This window comes from Rhinolophus sinicus, chromosome 1, assembly GCF_057876585.1.
Source record: "Rhinolophus sinicus isolate RSI-liver-muscle chromosome 1, RSI-T2T, whole genome shotgun sequence".
NCBI lineage: Eukaryota > Metazoa > Chordata > Mammalia > Chiroptera > Rhinolophidae > Rhinolophus > Rhinolophus sinicus.
The window spans coordinates 16,066,523-16,086,545 of record NC_142501.1 but is presented as its reverse complement, the minus strand read 5'-3'; the positions used below and the strand labels follow the sequence as shown (position 1 = coordinate 16,086,545).

The 20,023-nt window shown below is 47.6% G+C and overlaps 1 protein-coding gene across 1 annotated transcript; it reads right to left on the bottom strand.

The window, feature by feature from the left end:
• Positions 1-10,093: 10,093 nt before the first annotated feature.
• Positions 10,094-19,707, bottom strand: CKAP4 (cytoskeleton associated protein 4). Its single transcript, XM_019728489.3, has 2 exons — positions 18,917-19,707; positions 10,094-12,580 (listed from the first exon to the last, which is right to left on the bottom strand). The coding sequence occupies exons 1-2, from the start codon at positions 19,349-19,351 to the stop codon at positions 11,258-11,260; spliced, it is 1,758 nt and encodes a 585-aa protein (XP_019584048.3). The 5' UTR covers positions 19,352-19,707; the 3' UTR covers positions 10,094-11,257.
• Between the last annotated feature and the right edge of the window lie 316 nt (positions 19,708-20,023).

The window sequence follows — 20,023 nt, the reverse complement described above, 5'->3', positions numbered from 1 at the left end:
GGTGCTTGGGTCATTCATTCAACAAACACTATTGGACACTTAGCTACAAGCTCAGGCATGATAGCACAGCGGCCCAGAACACAGCCGCTCGAGTGTTTGGATCTTCATTCTGCCCCTGACTAGCTAAGTGACCTTGGTCGAGTCATATAAACTCTCTGAGCCTCAATTTCCTCTGCTGTAAAATGAGACTAATAATATAACATACTTCACACACTTGTGAGGAACAAATAAGTTACAGCATGAAAACTATAATACCAGCAAACATTTAATAAGCACTTGCTATGTGTTTAGTATTTTGTCATTTCAGACAGGTGGGTAAATCCATTTCCTGTCCTCCACCTTAGCCAGACACAGAAGTCAAGATAATGATTTTTTTTTTAATGTATTTTCTTCTGGGATTTTTTTTTTCTTCTGCAAACATTAGTCTCATTATGTAGACATGAATATATATTTTCAAGAAATCTTTATCAGGTGCCCACTTATAATGCAGTAAGCACTTTAATCTGCGTGCGCACGTGCGTGCGCACACACACACACACACACTCTGTGAAGTACTATTATAATCACCTCCATTTACAGGTGAGGAACTGAGGTAATAAGAAGTAACTTGTCCTGAGTCACACACCCAGGCAATATGGCTCCGGAGCCTGTGTTTCAAGCCACAAGTCTATCTTGCCTCCACTAGCTCCAAGAAATCCAAGGGTAATAACAGAAAGTGAGGTAAGAGGTCTACAGCCAATGGATGCAGGAACAGCCTGGAAAATGGGAAGCACCGTAAAAGGCTCCGAACAGGGCTCCCCTGCCCAGAGTTTATACTTTTGCAGCCGGCTTTCAGGTGAGTCTAGCAGAATTTGAGGCCAATGGAGATGCATATATGCCGAACCAACAAAATTACCCATTCATCTCTTAATGACAAGCTAGACCCTTAATTGTCTCTTAAGGCATAATCTCACTGCCCCTGACTTCCAGGACACGCACTCAAATGACTCCAATGGAAAAAGACTCTTCCCGAAGTGAGTGGGGGACCCCAGGACTCCGATGGGGTTTGTAAAGCATAACAAGGCATGTTCAGTGGAGCTGAGCTGAGCCAAAAACGGTTTTGCCTGCTGACTTCACTTTTCATCTCTGCCAAGGGGCACCCTGAGGCCACCACACATTCTGCATCAAGCCATTTCTGAAAGGAATTTCCACCAAGAAAAAAATAGGCTCTGCTATTACAAAATGCAGAGATGGGCAAACCACCAGTGTGTGGTGTTTGTAACTTTGTTTCTTTGGGATGAAGCATCTGTCCCAACAAGGGCAGACTATAATGGTGGATTCCAAACTATTTGAGGTGGTTTGACATGCTGCCATCCACAGCACGTGACCCTAAGAGATGTTTGAAAGCGTTTTCCCCATGCTGGATTCACTTAGAGGGATTTGAGTCCTCACAAAAGAAACTTCCCAGCTGTACACACCCACTATCTCTAATTCCCCTTTCCCCCCTCCTCCTCTACCCACCAGTCTTTCTCCCCTCCTCCTGGTTTCTTCCTTACATAAGCCTATTTGAAGTTATTGGCTAATTCATTCCAATTCTCTCCTGACAGGATCACAGAACCTTAGAGCAAGAAGGGGCCATCGGGAAAAACTGGGCCAAGCTTACTTTGCAGATCGCAGCTACTTCCAAGCCGTCTGGGCTAGACCCTTCACCTCCCGGGACTAGTCCCATCTCTGTCCTCTGCACTACACTGCCCTCTGCTGGCAGTGGAGGGAAATTGCCTTTTTGGTCCGCATCTGGGCTATTAGACTGTGTTGAGGCTCTGACACCTCCTAGGAACCGACTTTCTCTGGGGAGGGGCACCAGGGGTTGAGGCTCTAGACAGTGTCTCTCTCTCTCTCTGCAAATCTCACTCATTCTCTCTTGCATCTCTCCATATGGTGCTCGCCAACTATAGGCAGCCTCATTTCACAAGGCCCCGATTTTCAACTCCCTGCCTTACAGTCAATTTTTAAATAATATATACCGAGCACCTGACTACGTATGTGATAGGCACTGTTCTAAGCACCTTAGATGTAGTAACTCATTTAAGCCTCACACAATCCTCTGAAGTAGGTGTTGCCATTACCATGAACCCCATTTATAACGGGAACGGAGGTACGGAGTGCTTCAGTGACATTCTCTAGGTCAGACAGGTGGAAAGTGGTAAGGCTGGGATTTGAACTAGATAGTCTGGCTCCAGAACCCAGTTTCTCCGTCTTACAGACACAGTACAAGTATATAGAGTGAGTTGTAGCCTTCTATATTATGGGATGTTGATTCTATCATGAAGGAAAAGGGAGTGCGCTTTTTTTTCCCAGTGGACAGAGAACAGTCGTTAGAGACAGACACACGTGACTCTGAATCGTGGTCCTACCACTTACGATGTGATCCCAGGGCGAATCAGTAAAACGTTCTTAGCTGCAGTGACTGACCAGCCAATCAGAGACAGCTGTTCTTACTCCCTAGGATAATTACCAGGATTAAGTGAGATAATAAATGTGTTCAACCTGATGCGTGACATAAAGCACAAATACACAATTATGGGTGGCTGCTACTATTTATGTTAATGACTAAGCATGCAACATTGGACTGAGCTGCTCTCAAGGTCAGCGCCTGCTTTTGGACTAGCTGGACATGGGAAGGATAAAGGCCCTTAGGACTCTAAGCTTCTACTAAGAAAAGATTCCTATTGACAAAACCCTTGATCGTTATAAGTTTTCAGAGGGAGTTAATTAGTGGGACAGTACACAAATTACAAAGTGTCCATTTCACATAAAAATACACTAGGTCTTTTGAGTAGTGATTTTCTCGGTATATTTTAATGGTGCAACTTGATTTATCTCTCTTTTCTAAAACACAATAGCTAAAAAAAAAAAAAAAAACAACAACACGAAGAATTCAGTCCTGTGATCCCCAACTAAGACACTAGATGGAGCTAAATTCTCGCTTCGTATCTCCGGTTACTACAGCCCTGGGCCCTACTGATTGGGGTCACTCCCCAGCTGTAAATTCAGAAGTTTCAGCTACTTTAGATTTGTTCCTGGTGCATGCAGGCATCTTATGAACGCTAAAAGACGTCAGATGAGGTTATACAAGATGTCGGCCCAGCCTGGCAATTGTCCCCAGTAACAAATCTAACAAATCACTGCCCCACCCCCTGTAAAAAAGACAAGATTTGACTAGACGTTGATGGGAGCTAGAATCCAGCCTTGATTAAGACAGAAGTCATCCCTGCCCCCCAGAGATTTGCCCACCCTCACATCCTTTTCCTCTCAGTCTTGTTGCCCACAGGCAGCTCTCAAAGAATCATATGTAATGATAAAGTCAATGAAAGTTGAAGCTGGAAGAGAACCTCGAGATCATTTTATCACCCAGCTCACTATACAGAGGGATAAGATGAATTGTCCAAGGCAACAAAGGCAGGCAGATCAGAACCAGGACCAGCTTCCTGAACCCACGTGTTTTTCTGCCCTGCTTGCGGTCCTTACAACTCCAGTTGGGGACTCGGCCAGGAGAGCAAACCAGGACCATACCAGCAAATGAGAAAGAAAGACCTATGTTCTCGCGTTTCTAAAAGTGACTCCATGGGACAGTCAGCATCTTAACACTGGGCAGCTAGACCTGATTGCTAACAGGCATTTCAACAGAACAGTACCAGGTATTTAAACACAGATAGGCCGTGCTTTCCCCACAGTCCATTGCCCAACAGGTATTGCTGGTGGGTGTTCCTGACCGACGTGCTCAGTTTGGCCAAGGTGCCACTCCCTTCTCACCCAGAAGGCAGTTCGCTGCCTGCAGGAACTCAGCTGCCCTGCCTGATCCTTTGCTCCCTCCTCAACATTTCAGATCTTTGCTTAGGCCTGGGGTGGAGCCAAGACATATAGTGGGGAAGGGGAGAAGAAACAAGGCCCTGTGTCCGTAACAGTTAGTTTGTGAGCTTGAGGGAGCAATTTCCTCTTTCTGAGACTCAGTCTCCCCATCTCTAAAATAAGGGAGTTAAATTGGAACCCCTTTCAGCCTCAGCTCTCTACTGCCCACCACATGACTATTTAGCTATTGTTATTATGAAAATGAATTAGTCATGTTGAAATATAGTACTTCATGAAGCATACAGAGGTCATCATGTTTTCTGATCTATGCCATTTTAAACAAAAGTGTGAGTTTTTTTCCCTATGTGTTTGTAACGCAGAGACTCAGCTCCCGCTCCCCACACCAGAACACAGGATATGGTGAGGCAAAAAGGGAACAACAACGAAGCCATAGACAGGGAAATCATAGCACTATATTCTCAATAGCCGCTGGTCTAGACACAAAAGCAAATCCGCCAGTACCCCAACAACGGGTCTTCCTGCACCCCAGTCTCGCCGGCAAGACACAGGAAGTAGGGTCAACACGATCCGCAATCCACAATCTGCTTGCTAACCTCATTGCTAGCCACAATCCGCGCTTGCTAGCACAGCCACGGCAGTTATATTAGTGGCTAATGGCTCACTGGTTGCAGCTGATGGCCAACTAGTTGATGACCATCTACTACCCGAGCCAGCACCTTTCCACGTGAGGCCGAGAGCCTGAAAACTGCTCCCTGGGACTCTGTCCCTACAGCGTTTATTCCCCCTGTTTAAAAATTTTGAATTACAAAATCTTTCTGACACGCAAAAAGATATCAAGAATGTAGAGAAATGGATATATACATGATAAATATAGCAAAACGTTCATTGTACTAAGTTGTAGAGATATGAGTGCTCACTGGACAAATCTTCCAATTTTTCTCTTTGAATTTTCATAATGAAATGTTGAGAGAAGAAAAAAGTATTAAGAATAATATCATGACTGCCCAGGTAGCCTCCATTTAGCCTAAGAAATCAAACAACCTGAATTTGGATACTCTGTCTCCTAGTCATTTCTTGATAGTTTTACTACAATATATAATACTATTTTCCATGGCTCCTTAATTTTACGTGCAAGTTTTCATACTATTTTCTTCAGCAGCTTGTTTCTTTTCACTCCACATTTCAGTTGAGAGATTTATCTGCACTGCTGCATAGGATTTTGATTTATTCGTTTTTATTGTTGTTTCGAGGTCCATTGTATGAGCCAGTGACAATGCAGTTATTGATCAGGTTGCCAGACTTTTGAGGTGTTTAAACCTTTTTTAGTCATAAGCAGCGCTGCTATGTCCATTCTTTACGCGGCTCAGTGTCACCTTGTATACACATAAAAGGTGTAAGTGGTGTAAGATTCCGTGTGGTAAAGAACATGGCCTCTGGAGCTTCAAGCACAGATGAATCCCGGTGCTCAGACGATGTCATCAGGTGTCTGTCTCATGCCATCTCTTGACTCCACTGTCTTCTGTGCTGGCTTCATTCTCAGTGGTCTCTCCACATGAGGTGGCCCCTAATGGCTCTGGGCATATATCCTACCAGCTTGGCAGCCCCAGTGGACTGAGAGCACCCCTTTCTGGAAAGTTCCAGCAGGAGTCAATGGACCAGATTGGGACATGTGTTCATCCTGAACAAGTCAAACCAGGAGAATGGGATTTCTCGTTGGCCAAACCTAGGTCATGCTGCTCATCCTATTCAGTCTCATCAGAGCCAGACTGTGAGTGGGCAAGGGGTGATTCTCTAACGACACAGTTGTTACCACACAAAGGAGGGCAGGATGCTGGGCAGGCAACAGCAACAAAGGTGCAGGACCTTGTCAGTCCCTCCTCTATGCACCCCTTAACCACGACACATGTCACACTGCATGTGATTACAGTGCCACTTACATACCTGTGTCCCTGTTTCCCCTGAGGAAAGAAGACCTCATCTTTCATCTCATCTCCCAGAACAGACACAGCTCAGTGCCAAGTTCACAAACAGCCGCTGTGGTATCAAGCCCTTGACCAAACACAGCCCGAGGAGGGGGAAGGGCAGCCAACCCTCCACCTCTGTGGTTTTCGCCTCTGCCCACTGTGTACCGGCCAGACAGACAAAAAGAAGAGCATGTCCACCACACTTCAGCCTTCTTTCTCTCAGCAAAATGGAGACCCAAAATGCTTGGTCCGATCCCAAAGTCCCTATGTACTCCCACAGCTGCTACTGGTTGAACAGTTGCCACATGTTTTTTATATGTGACAGGGCAAGATTTATCAAGAGAGGAATGTGTCCAGCCTCCTGTGAATATACTAAGAATAGTTGTACATTTTAATAGGGTGGATTTTATGGTACATGAATTATATCTAAATAAAGCTGTTGTTTTTCTGAAAGGACTACCAGGTCTTATACAATATGATTCCATTTATTTGAAATTTAAAAATGGGCAAAAGTGGTCTGTGGTGATAGTATTCAGAACAGTGGGTGACCTTGGGTGCAGGGGGGCTACTGACTACAGGATGTAGGAAGCCTCTGGAGGGCTGGAAATATTGCATATCTTGATCTGGTGGTTAGTACGTGGTGTATCATGTGTAGAAATTTATTCAGCTGTGTACTTCAGACATGTATGCCTTAAAGCAGACAAGTTATACTTCAGTAAAAATTAAATCCCAAAAGTGCTAGGTGTTTTTTAAGTGAAGAAAGGAAACCAGTTCTAGAGTACTTCAGAGCACAGGTTTTTAACTTAGACAATTGGGTTCTAAATCTTGCTCTACCACTTCCTATCTGTGACTAGTAAGTACTTGGAACAAGTTATTTAACTTCTCTGTGCCTCAGTTTCTCCATCTATAAAATGGGGATGATAATAGTACCTTCACTGTTGTAACAATCCTTGCAAAACTCTTGCAACAGTGGTTGGCACATAGTAATTGCTCAATAAATGTTAGTTATTTTGATTGTTCCTAATGTGGGCCAAGCACAGTGAGATCTCTGTGAATACAGAGATAAAAGACACAGCCCTGTCACCATGGAGGGCACTTTCCAGTGGGAAGACAAACAAGCCACCAATTATAAGAGAGGGCGGAGCACGGTCATAGCGAGAAGCCTGGAGTGTGGGAGCTCATAGGAAGAGCTCCCAAATGCAGCTGGTGGTCCACATCTGGGAAGGCAGGGAACTCTGAGTAGGAGGAAGAAGAATGTGCAAAGGCACTGCGGTGACTGAGCAAGAGATGCATGAGGAATGGTTCGGTCGGTCAGTGTAGCTACAAGCAGAGTCCACGGAAGATGAGGCTGGATGGCAGGGAGAGAGAGCAGTCAGAAAGTTCCTTCTCAACTATGCCATGGAGCTGGGGTTTCCTTCTGAAACCGAAGGGGAAGCACTGAAGGATTTAGTGGGGAAGTGACACAGGCAGAGCTCTTTTGAGAAAGACCACGCTGGTCACCTGTGGGGAATTCCCTGGATGGGAGCCAGGCTAGAGACAGGGAGGCCAGTTAGGGTCTGTTCCCATCCCTCTAGATACATACTGCAATTTGTACATTTAGATCTGTTTCCTTCTACATTTAATGCTGATCTCCTCCCAGCTGAACCATGAGCATCACGGAGGCAGGAACCATGTCTGTCTAGTTCTTAGTCACCTCCTAGATCTCTGGCAAAAAGTGTTTCTGTCTGAGTATTATTGGGTGACTATGAGTGCACGTGCCGTGTTTCTGTTCTCAGTTAACAGGCAGGGGGGCTGCAGAGAGGGGTGGCTGCTGGAAGTCAGGCATCATCTGGTGATGGAGCAAAGGCTGGGAGAAGGGGGATGGGGTGACTGTGTCAGGGCTTCAACCCACGTGGATGTGCAGAAGCAGGAAAAGGAAAACAGTGACTACTGAGTTTCTGGCTCAAGCGATGAGGGGAGCAGTGGTTCCACCTACGCTGGAGGGAAATGATGACTTCAGTTTGAAACTCTGTATGATGTCTGGTGGTGGTGTGTGTGTGTCTAGATGTTGCTGGAAAAAAACAGATTGGTAGTTCAGAGGCATGATTTAAAGAAGACATACCGTAGGATGGTTTCAAAATATTTAACCACTGGTAAAGCATGGCTGCCCACCCATTAGAACTAATGCTGGCCATGGGTGGGCACCCATTAGAACTTATGCAGCAAGGTGCTGGAGGCCCCTGCTGTGCCAGGGTGTTAACCTATTCATTGCTGGACTGTGAGGAGGTCTAGACGTCCCAAGGAAGGCCCTCGGGGGCTGATTTACAGCTACTTACCCAGCAGCATGTAAGTATTTCAATCTTTTAACCTCTGGTATGGCAGCACAGGAGTGAGCCCTGAAGCTCTTCCTATGTGCCAGATGCTGTGCTATGCTAAACCCTCTCCACCCACGGCCTCCTTCCACCCTAACAACCACCCTGTGAGTGTCATCCCCACCCTGTCATCCCCATGCTAAGTAACATGGGAAGTGGTACAGCAATCTTCTCACCAGGGTGCTGACAGTCTCCCGTGGGAAATTTCACTGCAGCCTCTGATGGTGGTGCTGGGTCATCTGCAATTTAATCAACACCTTCAATAACGTGTGCATATTCCCTGTTCAAAGGGCAGGCAACCTTGTTTCCTGAAGGTTCCCATCACTTGTGGAAGCATTCCAAGGGACTTCCCGCAAGCCTTTGCAAACCTGTTCTAATAACCATCCCGAGCCCCACCCTGGCAGAAATGGCCACGCCCTCCTCGGTGCCCCACTGCACCTAGCTATAGGACGAGGATCCTGTCACGTACATCTTGAATTCAGTGACGCCCAGCAAAACCTCTGGCTATGCTTAGCAAAACGTCTGGCTACGGGCTCAATAAATGTTCACTGAATGAGTGAGTAGACACATGAACAAGACTGAATTCTGACTGTTATTTGGAGTAAGACCTAGCTCCAACTCCCCCTCCATCAGCAATGAGTTCCTAATACACTCTTTTTATTTTCACTTTTGAATTAATATTTGATTACTTTTCTGACCCTTGCACGTTTTCCACTACAATATTAAATGAGACTCTATTAAACCAGTCCACAGTGTCAGATTATAGACAGCAGAAATTACGGCAAGAGGAAGAGCCAAGAATATGCCTCATGCAACCAATCAACCCGAGGAGGAACCAAGAGAATTTAACTTTCTCCATGCATGGGAGTTTATGCTGCTCAGCTTCCTCCTTAAATGGGGGCAAAACTAGTTATTAAAGCATATATATCAACCCTTAGACATTAAAATAAAAACACAAATGATTTCTAACACCTATTAAAAGGCTCACCCTGATTTGGGCAAAACATCATGCTCAGAGTTGTGAAGCCTTAGAGATGATGCCTCAGGGACCCAGAATGATCGACAGAGGACGTTCAGAGCTGAAGGGCCCTCGGGCCAGAAAGGAGGGCATGAAGCTACATGTGCACTCATGTCCTGGCCCCTCTCTGATTCCTGGGTGGGAGAGAAAAGATCTTCTGCAGACTCAGGCTCTCAAACGGGACGGCTGGTACTGCACAGGGCAGTGTGGCCCAGCATGGGTGCTGGTGGAAGATGAAGGATGCTGTCCCAGTTAAGAGAGGGACTGGGTTCAAATCTCAGCCCTGCCACTTCCTAGCTAATGATCTTGCATGATGCTTCTCAGCCTGCTGCCCCTCTGCAAAACGGGAAATGCTGCTGCCTCCCTCCCAGGAATGTTAGGAGGAATAAACGGAGGCTATGAAATGCTCGGCACGATGCTGGCACACAGGTACTCAGTAAACAGCCCTTCATTAGCTGGTAGGTGGAGGGCAACCTGGGAAGTAAAGGAAACATACCCAGGTTTGCACTGGGGCCGAAGGTCACTAAGATGGTCTGAGACAGTGGTTCTCAAACCTGGCTGCACATTAGCATCAGCTAGGGTGCCTTTAAAATTCTCGAGCCAGCCCTCTTTACACTCACTGAATTTGAATCCATGGGGGTAGGGAGGCAGGCATTTTTTAAAGCTCCCCGGAAGATTCTAAAACGTAGTAACTAACAAGAGTCAGAGTCAAACAATGATCTATAAACAAACCTGCTAATAGTCAAACAAAAGTGTGTCCCCAGGCCTAAGAATAAGGCCATCTTGGTTTTAGAATTAAATAATGTAATCTGAAAATTGAAAAGTTACCTATCTTTCTAATCCTGAACACTACACGTTAACAAAATACATCATAATTACTGAATTCTCAGGAAGCATCCACTCTGGAAAAGTCATAACAAAGCTCAAGTGTTTATTAAGAATTAAAAATACTGTAAATAAGACATACAGTTCATTTCACAGTAAACTAAACAAACCATTTTTTATCTTTTTCTTTTTCTTTTTTTTTCATTTTTTTCTTTTTCCTTTTTTGAAGGGCAAGACAGCCATTAAAGAACAGTACAGCTCATAGGGAAAGGGAAACAGCAATCAACTACAGAAAATGCACACCTTCCTCAGAGATGGGGGTCCGCTCTGACAGCAGACTTTTTCATGGACATCATGGTAAATAAAAAGACGTGGCCTCCATTCCCCAGGGAGATGGCCCATGCCTTTGTGGACAGCCCCCACAATACATTGCCTGAAAGAATCTGAGGACTCCTTCAGGGATTCAAAACCTACGCATTACTTAGGGACCCTACCAAGAGGTGACACAGGTTGGCCACAGGGGACTCTGGGGGGTGTTGTGCCTTCACATTCAGAACCCTCTGGATTCTTTGCATAGTTATCTTTGAATCACTGGGATGACTCAGGAAAGGAAAAGACACCCACACCACGGGAGGGAGGCGACCGGCAAGCAGCTGCTTCTCCTCAACTGAAAAATAAGGGGCTTGTCCCCTTCCCTATTCAGAGCTGATATTTATGAGTTTTAACCAGTTTAAAGTGGAAGACAAGAAGTGAGTGACGTCTCATGAAAACTTCGGCCAGAAGTATAAAAAAGAATAAAATTAATTTTCCTTAAAGACAATTAAAAAGAAAAAAAAAAATGCCTCCTCCCCCCCAGTTTTTTTCCTTGAAATCGGCCAGCCAGCCAGGCTTTTTGAGGTTAATCTGCTTTTGTGAATCCTCCGTTGAAGCCATTACTGTTCTTCTCTGACACTAAACGCTTCCCTGCTAACAGGCACCTCTGATTCACAGGCGCTGGGCCTTCAAGAAACCAAGCAAAAGCAGAAGCAGACAACTTGAGAAACCAGTGGTGTGTGGTAATAATTGTAAATAAATTAACCCAGCACAAAAATACAAAATGCCTTGGTATTCCAAGTGGTGTCCACTGATCTTTAAAAGGGACAAGAACGGAGGGAGGAAGTGGGGGAAGAAGGCCCAAGGGGGGAAAGCAACACATTTTTTTGGTCATGAGAAATTGAACTTTCAATTCGTGCCCTGCACACACAACTTATTTAGACTTTTTCATGAATTTTTTCGACTTTCACAAACAACCTATCCAGGTCATTTCTCAAGTCATCGAGCAAACCCTTGGCTGATTCCAGGTTGTTTTCGTTGGTTTCTATTTTCACTGAGTAGGCCACCAAACTGTCCACGGCAGTCCTGAGCATTTTCAAGTCCGATTCCACTTGGCTGACTGAGGATTTGAGGTGGTCCAGAGAAGAAAGTCTATCCAGGAAGTCCTGAGGAGGCGAGCGGGCCGCCTGGGCTTGGTCCTGAGCCAGCAGCGAGTGGACTTGCTCCTGAACCTTCTGGAGCATGTCCACAGTGCTGGGGAGCTCGCCCACGCTTCTCTTCAGCTCCTCCACGTCGCTGTAGAGCGAGAGCTGGGCCTCCCCCAGGTTCCGCACGGTGCTGGCCAGGCCGCCCTGATCCTCCGAGGTGGAGCCCAGGCTCTGCAGACGCTCCTGCAGGGCGGCCAGGCGCTGCTCGTACTCCTCGCTCTTTGCCAGCAGGGACTCCAGGCTCTCACGCTGCCGCGCGGAGGCCATCTGCACGGCCTGGACGCCATCTTCCACCGTTTGCAGGCGGGAGTCCAAGCCCTGACTCTTACTCTGGAGCACTTCTAAGGCGTCGGAATTGAAAACCCCGTCTTCTTCCGGCCTGAGGGACTGGGCCTTCAGCTGGCGCAGCTCCTCCTCCAGTCTCCTGATCTCCTCGGGGAGGCGGGCAGTGGACTCCTCCGACTGGAAAACCTTCTCCGTGAGGGCCTGCAATGTGAGGTGCTCCGAATCGGCAGCCTCCTTGAACCTCTGCTGCTCCTGTTTGAGGCTCACCAGCTCTTTGACCTCAGTGTAGACATCCGACTCCATGGTCTGGAGGGTGCTTCTCAGGGCCTCCAGGTCCTTCTCTTTGGACTTCACAGAGGTTTGTATTTCCTTCACAACTTCCTTCAAGGCTTTCAAATCCTGCTTGTACCCCTCGGAGTTTTCCAGAGAGGCAACCTTCGCCTTCACGTCGTTTATTTCCTTCTGGCTCCTCTTCTGGACCTCAGTGAAGATGGCAATGTTGTCGTTGATGGACTTGGTGAGCTCAGTCAGCCTCTCCTCCACCGTGTTCTCAAGGGATGTGAAGTCACGCTCCCGGGCGTCCTTCACCACATGGATCCCATCGGAGAGGTCTTTGAGAATCTCATTCTGGAGTTTTTGCAGCACTTCACTGATCCGGTTGATCTCTGTCTCCCCTTGCTTCACAACTTTCTCTGTGAGATCTTGTTTATGCTGGAAGCTTCTCAGGATGGACTCAAAAGTCCCACATGTGGCTTGCAGAGATTGCACCTGTAACCACAATCCAGATGTTAATTGCTGAGAAGAGCTGATGAGTTTTACACACACATACACACACACACACACACACACTCATTCACACAACTATATTTCTTTTTGTCTGTCCAGCTTCCAGGTCCCTCCTCTTCTAGAATGGACCACAATTTTCCTTTGGAGAACCTTCCACACACAATCCATGTGGTTTGGAAGACTAACCCGAGGACCCCTCCAAGTGCTCCAAGGATGGTTTGTAACCCAAGCCTGACCAGCGCCCCAACCTGGAACCACAGTGGATGGGCGTGTGACCTAAGGCAGGCCAACAAGTCAATTCCAGAGCTTCTGTTAAATCTACTGGGAAAGAAAACCTCCCTTTCTTCTGGGATTGCTAGCTACCGGGTGAGGGAAGCCTGGACCTGCTCAGAGCAGCACATGAAGAACATCAGTCTAAGAATCAAGCCAGCACAGAGGGAAGCAGAACTGAGAGACAGCAAGATTAAGTTCTGAAGACACAATGTGAATCCCTGGATATAGCTATACCTGAAGAAATCTACTCTTCAACTTTCTAGTTTGAGCCATTAAGTTCTCTCTCCCTCCCTTCCTCTCTCTTTAAACCACTTTAAACTGAGTTTCTACCTTTTGCAATTGAAAGAGTCTCACAGGTTTTCAGAGGAAAAAGACTGAGGCACATGGGAGACACTGGGCTGGAAGGCAAGAAACAAGGATTCAGATCTCTGCTCATCACGTTAGGTGTGTGGCCCTGAACAAGTCATTGTCTTCTTGCAAAATGGGATCAGTGGACCAGATGATCCCTTAGCATCCTCTGGCTTTGCGAATACATTATGATCCTGTTGGCTCTTATACATTCATTCTAAATAAATTCTGCCCCAGGGAGCTGGTTTAATGTACTGAGAGGCTGACAGTATGACGATTAATGGCCTGGCCTTTAGCCCAGTGTGGCCCACAGTGCTACCTAGAATGCTTTCTTACAACAAAAAAACAAAAACCACACTTGAACCTATCAAGTGTGGCTCTAATCACCAATTCATAGAAAACATACAAGAGACAAACGTGCCACGAGGATGCAATCAGTCAAATCCACTACGTGGAAAATTCTACAGCACAAATAACCAGGATCAACAATTAAATGGCGTTTTAAAGGAGGGAAAGACAGGAGACCATTACAGACTAAAAGAAATTTAAGATTTATCAATCAAATGTAATGTGTGGACTTACGTGGGTCGATTCAAATAAACCAAACCAACTATAAAAGGGACATACTTTTGAGAGACATGGGAAAATCTGACGATGGACTGGGTGTTAGAAGATAATCAAGAATTATTGTTAACTTTGTTGATATACTATGATTTGTCAAAAGAAACAAGGAAAGGAAAGGAACTCTTATCTGTTAGAAATTAATCCCAATATACTTTGGGTAAACTAATGTGTCAGTCAGGGATGAATTTTAAAATTAGTTCCTAGTTCACCATCCACTGGGTCTGCCAAGGCAACACGCGCCCTTCAGAAGGCCTACAACTGAACTACCAACATTTTCTGAAGCCCTGCACCCACTTGTGCCCGCTGAATCTTCTGAGTAAAGACAAGCCAGACTCTCTGCCCATGCTATGGCCATTAGAAGACCTGGGCCATGTTCCAAAACCGAGAGCGTATGGAGAACAAGAGAAACCAGGTGGGCACCCAACAGGATAGTGGGAGAGTGCTTCCCAGTCAAACTGTTCTGACTCCAGACCAAAAAAATAAATAAAGGAGGGAAGGACTGGTGATAGAAGGAAACAAGAATGGAAAAAATTGATAAATGAAATTGGGATTCATTCTATTGATCTCCTGTTTATGCTTCAACATTTCCATGATAAAAGTTAAAAAATAAAATAGTGTGGGCTCTAGAACTAGACTGTTTATGTTCATTTCCTAGCTGTACGATTATGGGCAAGTTATTTAACCTATCTGTGCTTTGGTTTCCTTAGGTGAGGGATGGAAACAAAAACAGTACCTGAGTCACAGGATTGTCGTGTGAAAATTAAGTGAGTTAATAAATGTAAAGTGTCTAAACAGTGCCTAACACATAGTGAATGATCAATACATGGTAATTATCGTTTGTTTAACCTTTCTTCCAAAGGTGCTCAGAAGTCTGGAGATTCCTAGACCGTCCTCAGCCCAGTGCCAAAGGGAAAACACTAGAGGAACGTAAACAGGACACCTGGGCTCTAGTTCCAGCCCCACCAATAAGCAGCTCTGTGAGCACAAATCAAATAAGTCACACTCACTTTCCAAGTCCCAAGCTTCTTGTCTATTAACAAACAGATTTCTAATGTCCCTTCTGGCTTCCACCAGTCTGTGATTTTTAAGACAGATTAGACTAGGTTCTTAGGGACTTCAGAATATTAGATAATTTCCCTGCACAACTAAATATAACCGGAGTCATAAAGGACTCTGGAGAGGGCTCACCTCTGAAACTAGGTTATGTAATCACACTACTTGCCTGTTCTAAGCATAGCACTCAGAATAGAAGTGTGAGCAGGTGAGTGCAGTACCTCACCATGGCAGGCATTCATCAGTGTTTTCTGAATGAATCAAAGAATAAGTGAATTAACAGAGCAAAGCCTGATACAAACCAAGCTGGTCCATTTCCCCTCTGATCCCTGACTGTCACCCTTAACCTAGGCTAGGTCTTTACAAATGGCTAGGAAGGGGACTAGATCAGAAATTACAGATGAAGCCGAACCATCCAACCCCCAAAAGTATGGAAAGAACACAGAAAGTGTCTCCCTACTGATGCTGCTGTAGTATTTCATCTTTACATGCAAAGATCTTACTATAATTAATAAGCAATGGATGCATCTGTTCCCCCAATATATGTGGTTTGCCCACTAAGATGCCAGAGACAAAAATAACAGCTAGGATAGGATACCTGCCCTCAGGGAGCTCCCCGCTGAGGGAGGCGGGTGGCAGTGACTGACATTCAACTGGGCACTTACTGTATACCAACAAGTACGCAAAGCACTTCAGAGACACCATCTCATCGCGTCATCGTCGTCACCTCATGAGTTGGTGGCCCCCATTGATCTCCATTCTACAAATGAGGAGACTGAGAAGTGGTAGAACTGCGCATCCAGATCCCAGAATGAGAGACTTCAGAACTTGAGCTCTTAAGCTCTACGTGAAATGCCTGGGCAGAGGAGTGTTCAAAGTGCACTGAGCACCTGGAGGAGATGCTGCCTAAACCTGAAGCCCTGACTATTGGTCCAGAGTGAAGATGAAAACCAAGAAATACGACCAGAGAACTCACTCTTCTACAAATAGCCACTAGTCTCATTAAACTGTCCCCACTAGGCCTACTCCTACCATCACTTGAGGCAACCAGGCCCTTCAGCTCTACCACTTAGGGGCTGTGTATGACCCTGAATGAGAAAACACAACCGTGCCAAGGCTCAGCTGGCCCATCTGTGAAATGGTGCTAATAAATGGTACCTGCCTCAGCGGGTGGCTGGGAAGCACTGAGACTGCCTGGCGTTAATATGTGAATACTAATTATGAATACACTAAGAAGGATACTAATTATGAATAATAATAGTGAATACTAACTATGAATAACACAGTAAGTATATGTCCCTGCTAAGAACCAAACCCCATCCCCGACCAAGCCTCACATCGAGTTATAAGGGGTTCAAAGTTAGGTTTCCAGAGGACCCATCAATCACCACTCACTCCTCAATGCGAAATAACTTATTTACTACCTACTCAGAAGTGCAGACAGAAGTAACCACACACTGTGGCAAATCCTAATACTGTTCTGGGCATGTTCTAAATTCCAAGTCAATGGAATAAGCATTAGTTGAACACCTACTACCAAGGCATGGGGAAGATAACAAAATGAACAGATGAGTGGTGAAGAGTGTTCTAGCAGTCAACTGTGATTTGAATCCTGGCCTTGCCACTTACTAGTTGTGTACCATGCAGTTACTTAGCCTCTTTGTCTCTCACGTTTCTCATCTCCAAAAGGGGGATAGTACAACTGACCCTTAAACAATACAAGAGTTAGGGGAGACCCCCGCGCAGTCAAAACTCCACATATCACTTTGACTCCCCCAAAACTTAACTATTTAGTAATAGCCTACTGTTGACTGGAAGCCTTACCAATAGCATAGTCAATTAACACACACTTGGTATGTTATATGTATCATGTACTGTATTCTTACAACAAAGTAAGCTAGAGAAAATAAAATGTTAAGAAAATCGGAAGGAAAATACATTAACAGTACTGTGTGTATTTATTGGGGAAAAAACTACGTATACGTACACCCACGCACTTCAATCCTGTGTTGTTCGAGGGTCAACTGTACTTCTTGGGGTTGTTGTGAGAAATGAGTACACAATAAAAACGAGGCATTAAATAATAGCTTGGTTACACTACTAAGTGAAAATAAAGGTCATTATAGAAATAGTTTATAGCCAAGTGGATTCTTAAAACTCTGAATAGGGCCCTCCGCAGTGTAGGGTGAAAACTTTTGGTCCCCAAAGAGAGCAGTCAGTACATCGGTGTGATGGAGAGGGAGTGGGGACCAGAACGGAGGGAATAAGACCAGTCAGAGAGGAAGTGGAGAGAATAAAGCCCAATTTCTTCAACCTGGATTCATGACCGCCCCCATTTGGGCCTCAATTTCAATCGGCCCTCTCACAACTTCCTAAATGTTACTCTATTATAGGCAGGGTAGCCACCTGCTGTCCCTCAAACATGCTCAAGGTAGTCCTGACCCGTCTGTTCTTTATTCCTTCTCTCAACAGTTACCTATGATCAACTAGATCTCAACTGGCACTACCCTAGCCACCGGGACACAGGCCTAGGCAAAGTCTACACCCTCTTTCTTCTGGACAGTTTCTCATGATGGAAACTTATGTGCAGCTTCTTCGCAAATATGATTCGTGTCTTTTCCACATTTGTACCCTCCACAGGGCCTACGCAGAACCATGTGACTATCAGACTTCAATAAATATTTTGATTGATTAGTAGGTGGGTAGATGATGGGGAGGAAAACGGGAGCCTAGTGATTATACTCCAGCAGTACGTCTATTTTTTAAGAATGATTTAACATTCAGGATAGGCAGAGCCACACTGCCTCCTTAATTCCCTTCGAAAAGTCACCTCCCATGGCCTGCAGCACTTAGCAGGCTGACTCATTCCAGTTGCTCTGCCAGTCTTAAGAGGAAATTCCTAGTCCAGCATACTCAAGAAAAACTTGGCAGGACAGGCAGCATGCTGGGAAAGGAGGCAGCAGTTCCGGGCTCATAAGCGGTGGCGGGATTTTTTGTTTCAATCAGGCAACCAACTTTCATTGAGCAATGCTATTAGTGGAGGATGGAGAGGAGGAATGAGATTTGAGGGAGTTGCATTTGGTGTGGAAAAAACACATAAGGGTGGAAGCTAAGCAACTCTGGATTGAAAGTTGGGTCCATCCACACCTGAAATAGGCCCCTGTGATCCCTGAACTGGTCAGTGGCCTAGACATTGTCATGCAGTCTGCCACTCACAAGCTAGGATCTTTATCTATTTGCTTCTCTCTCTAAACCTCAATTTTCTGGTCTGGAAAATGGAGTCAAAACTTCCAGTTCCACCTCCTTCCCAGGGTTGCTATGAGAATTAGATAATCTGTGAGTTAAGCCCTCGAAACACCACATAAATGTGCCTAGTGGTATTATTCACCAAAATAACCTACTATTTTTGGCCTTTCCTTTCTTCTAAAGCTTAAGTATGCAGCTTCAAAGACCCAAGTGGGTACACTGGTCCAATAAAAGACAAGGGGTCCCAGAGATATGTAATATTTCATTTGAACTTCGCAAATGAATGACTGCTCGCTTTCCCAGGCTCCGGGTCTATTAAAAACTGGCTCATATGTCTCCCACTGGGAGAGCTGAGGTGCCTGAGGCCTTGCCAGAGGCTTCCAGGGATGCGCTGGCTTCCCTTCCAACCTCCTTTTCAGACAACTCTGCCCATTCAGCGGTTCCTAGCTCAAGAAGAATGGGCTCCTCAGAGCCTGCCGGCTTCCTTACAGGTCACCGCTAATGTCCTGTGACAGGCCCTTGGCCCACCCTCGCGGCTGTCCATCCCTCGGGCCCATTTCTCCGCGGCCATTAACGAAGAGGGTCTGGGGACCGCCTGGGAACTAGGGGGCCGGGTGGGAGCATCCCAGGCCACTGGCCGACGGGGCGGGGGGGCGGCTCCGGCCACGGTCCTGGGCAGGGCGAGGGGCCCGGCCGGGAGGGCACCAGGGGTCCGGCTGTGGGTGCCGGGGCGACAGCCGGGCGGACAGGGGTTAGGGGGCTAGGGGTACCCACCTTCTGCTCCACGCCCTGCAAACCCTGACCCAGCTCCTCCCGTTGCCGGGAGAAGTCCTGGTGGCTGCGCCGGACCTGCTGGACCTCCTCCAGGACGTGGTGGACACACCAGCCCGAGAAGGCGGCCGCCGCCACCAGGGCGAGGTAGAAGAGAAAGTTGAGCGCCCGGCCGAGCCTGCGCGAGCAGGACGCCGAGGACGAGGCGGCGGCGGCAGCAGAGGACTTGCCGCGGTGGCCGCCCTTGCCGTGTGCCTGGTTCTGCGGATGCTGCGGCGGGTGCTGCTGCGGGTGCGGCGCGGGCGGCGGCGGCTGCTGCGGCGCCGGCGGCGGCTTCTTCGCCACGTCATCCGCGCCGCCCGACGGGTGGGCGCCCTTCTCCGAGGGGCTCGCGGCGCCGTGGCCGCCCTTGGAGCCCCTTTGTTTGGCCGAGGGCATGGCGGGCGCGCCGGCGGCTGAGGCCGCGGGCTGCGAGGCGAGCGAGTAGGGCGCGCGGCCGGGAAACTTCCTCGGGTTCCCCCGGGGATGGGCGAGCGGCGCGCGGGGCTGCTGGCGTCGGAGCAGCCGGGAGAGAGCGGGCGGGCGGGCGGCGAAGAAGGAGGCCGGGCGAGGAAGGAAGGAGGAGGGGGCCTGCCGCCGCCGCCGCTGCCGCTGCCGCTGCTGCCGCCGCCGCGGCGCCGACCCCGCCTCCCGAGAAGGGAGGCCGGGAGAGCCGAGCGGGCAGAGCCTGCCACGCACGCGGGGGCCAGCGGGCGGCCCCTCCCCCTGCCGCCACGACCCCAAAGAGGGAGGGCCGAAGAGAGGGGGTGGCCCGGCGGGGTCTAGGCGGGGCGCGTGGGGGGGCCAGGCGGGGCCTACGTAGGCCGGGGTGGGGGTGGTAACCGAGTGGGGTCTACGGGAGCCGGGCGGTGAGGGGTTGCCCAACCCGGACTAGGGAGGCGGGGGCCGGCAGCAGAGGTGACCGAAGGGATGGGGCGAAGGGCTGGGTCGACCCAGGCCGAGACTGGCGACTGAGCAGGAGGCCACGGGGGCGACCGAGGTGGGTGTGGCTAGCACGATCGTGGGGAGGAGAGCCCGGGATGACCCGGTGCAGTGTGCCAAGTGTTAGCC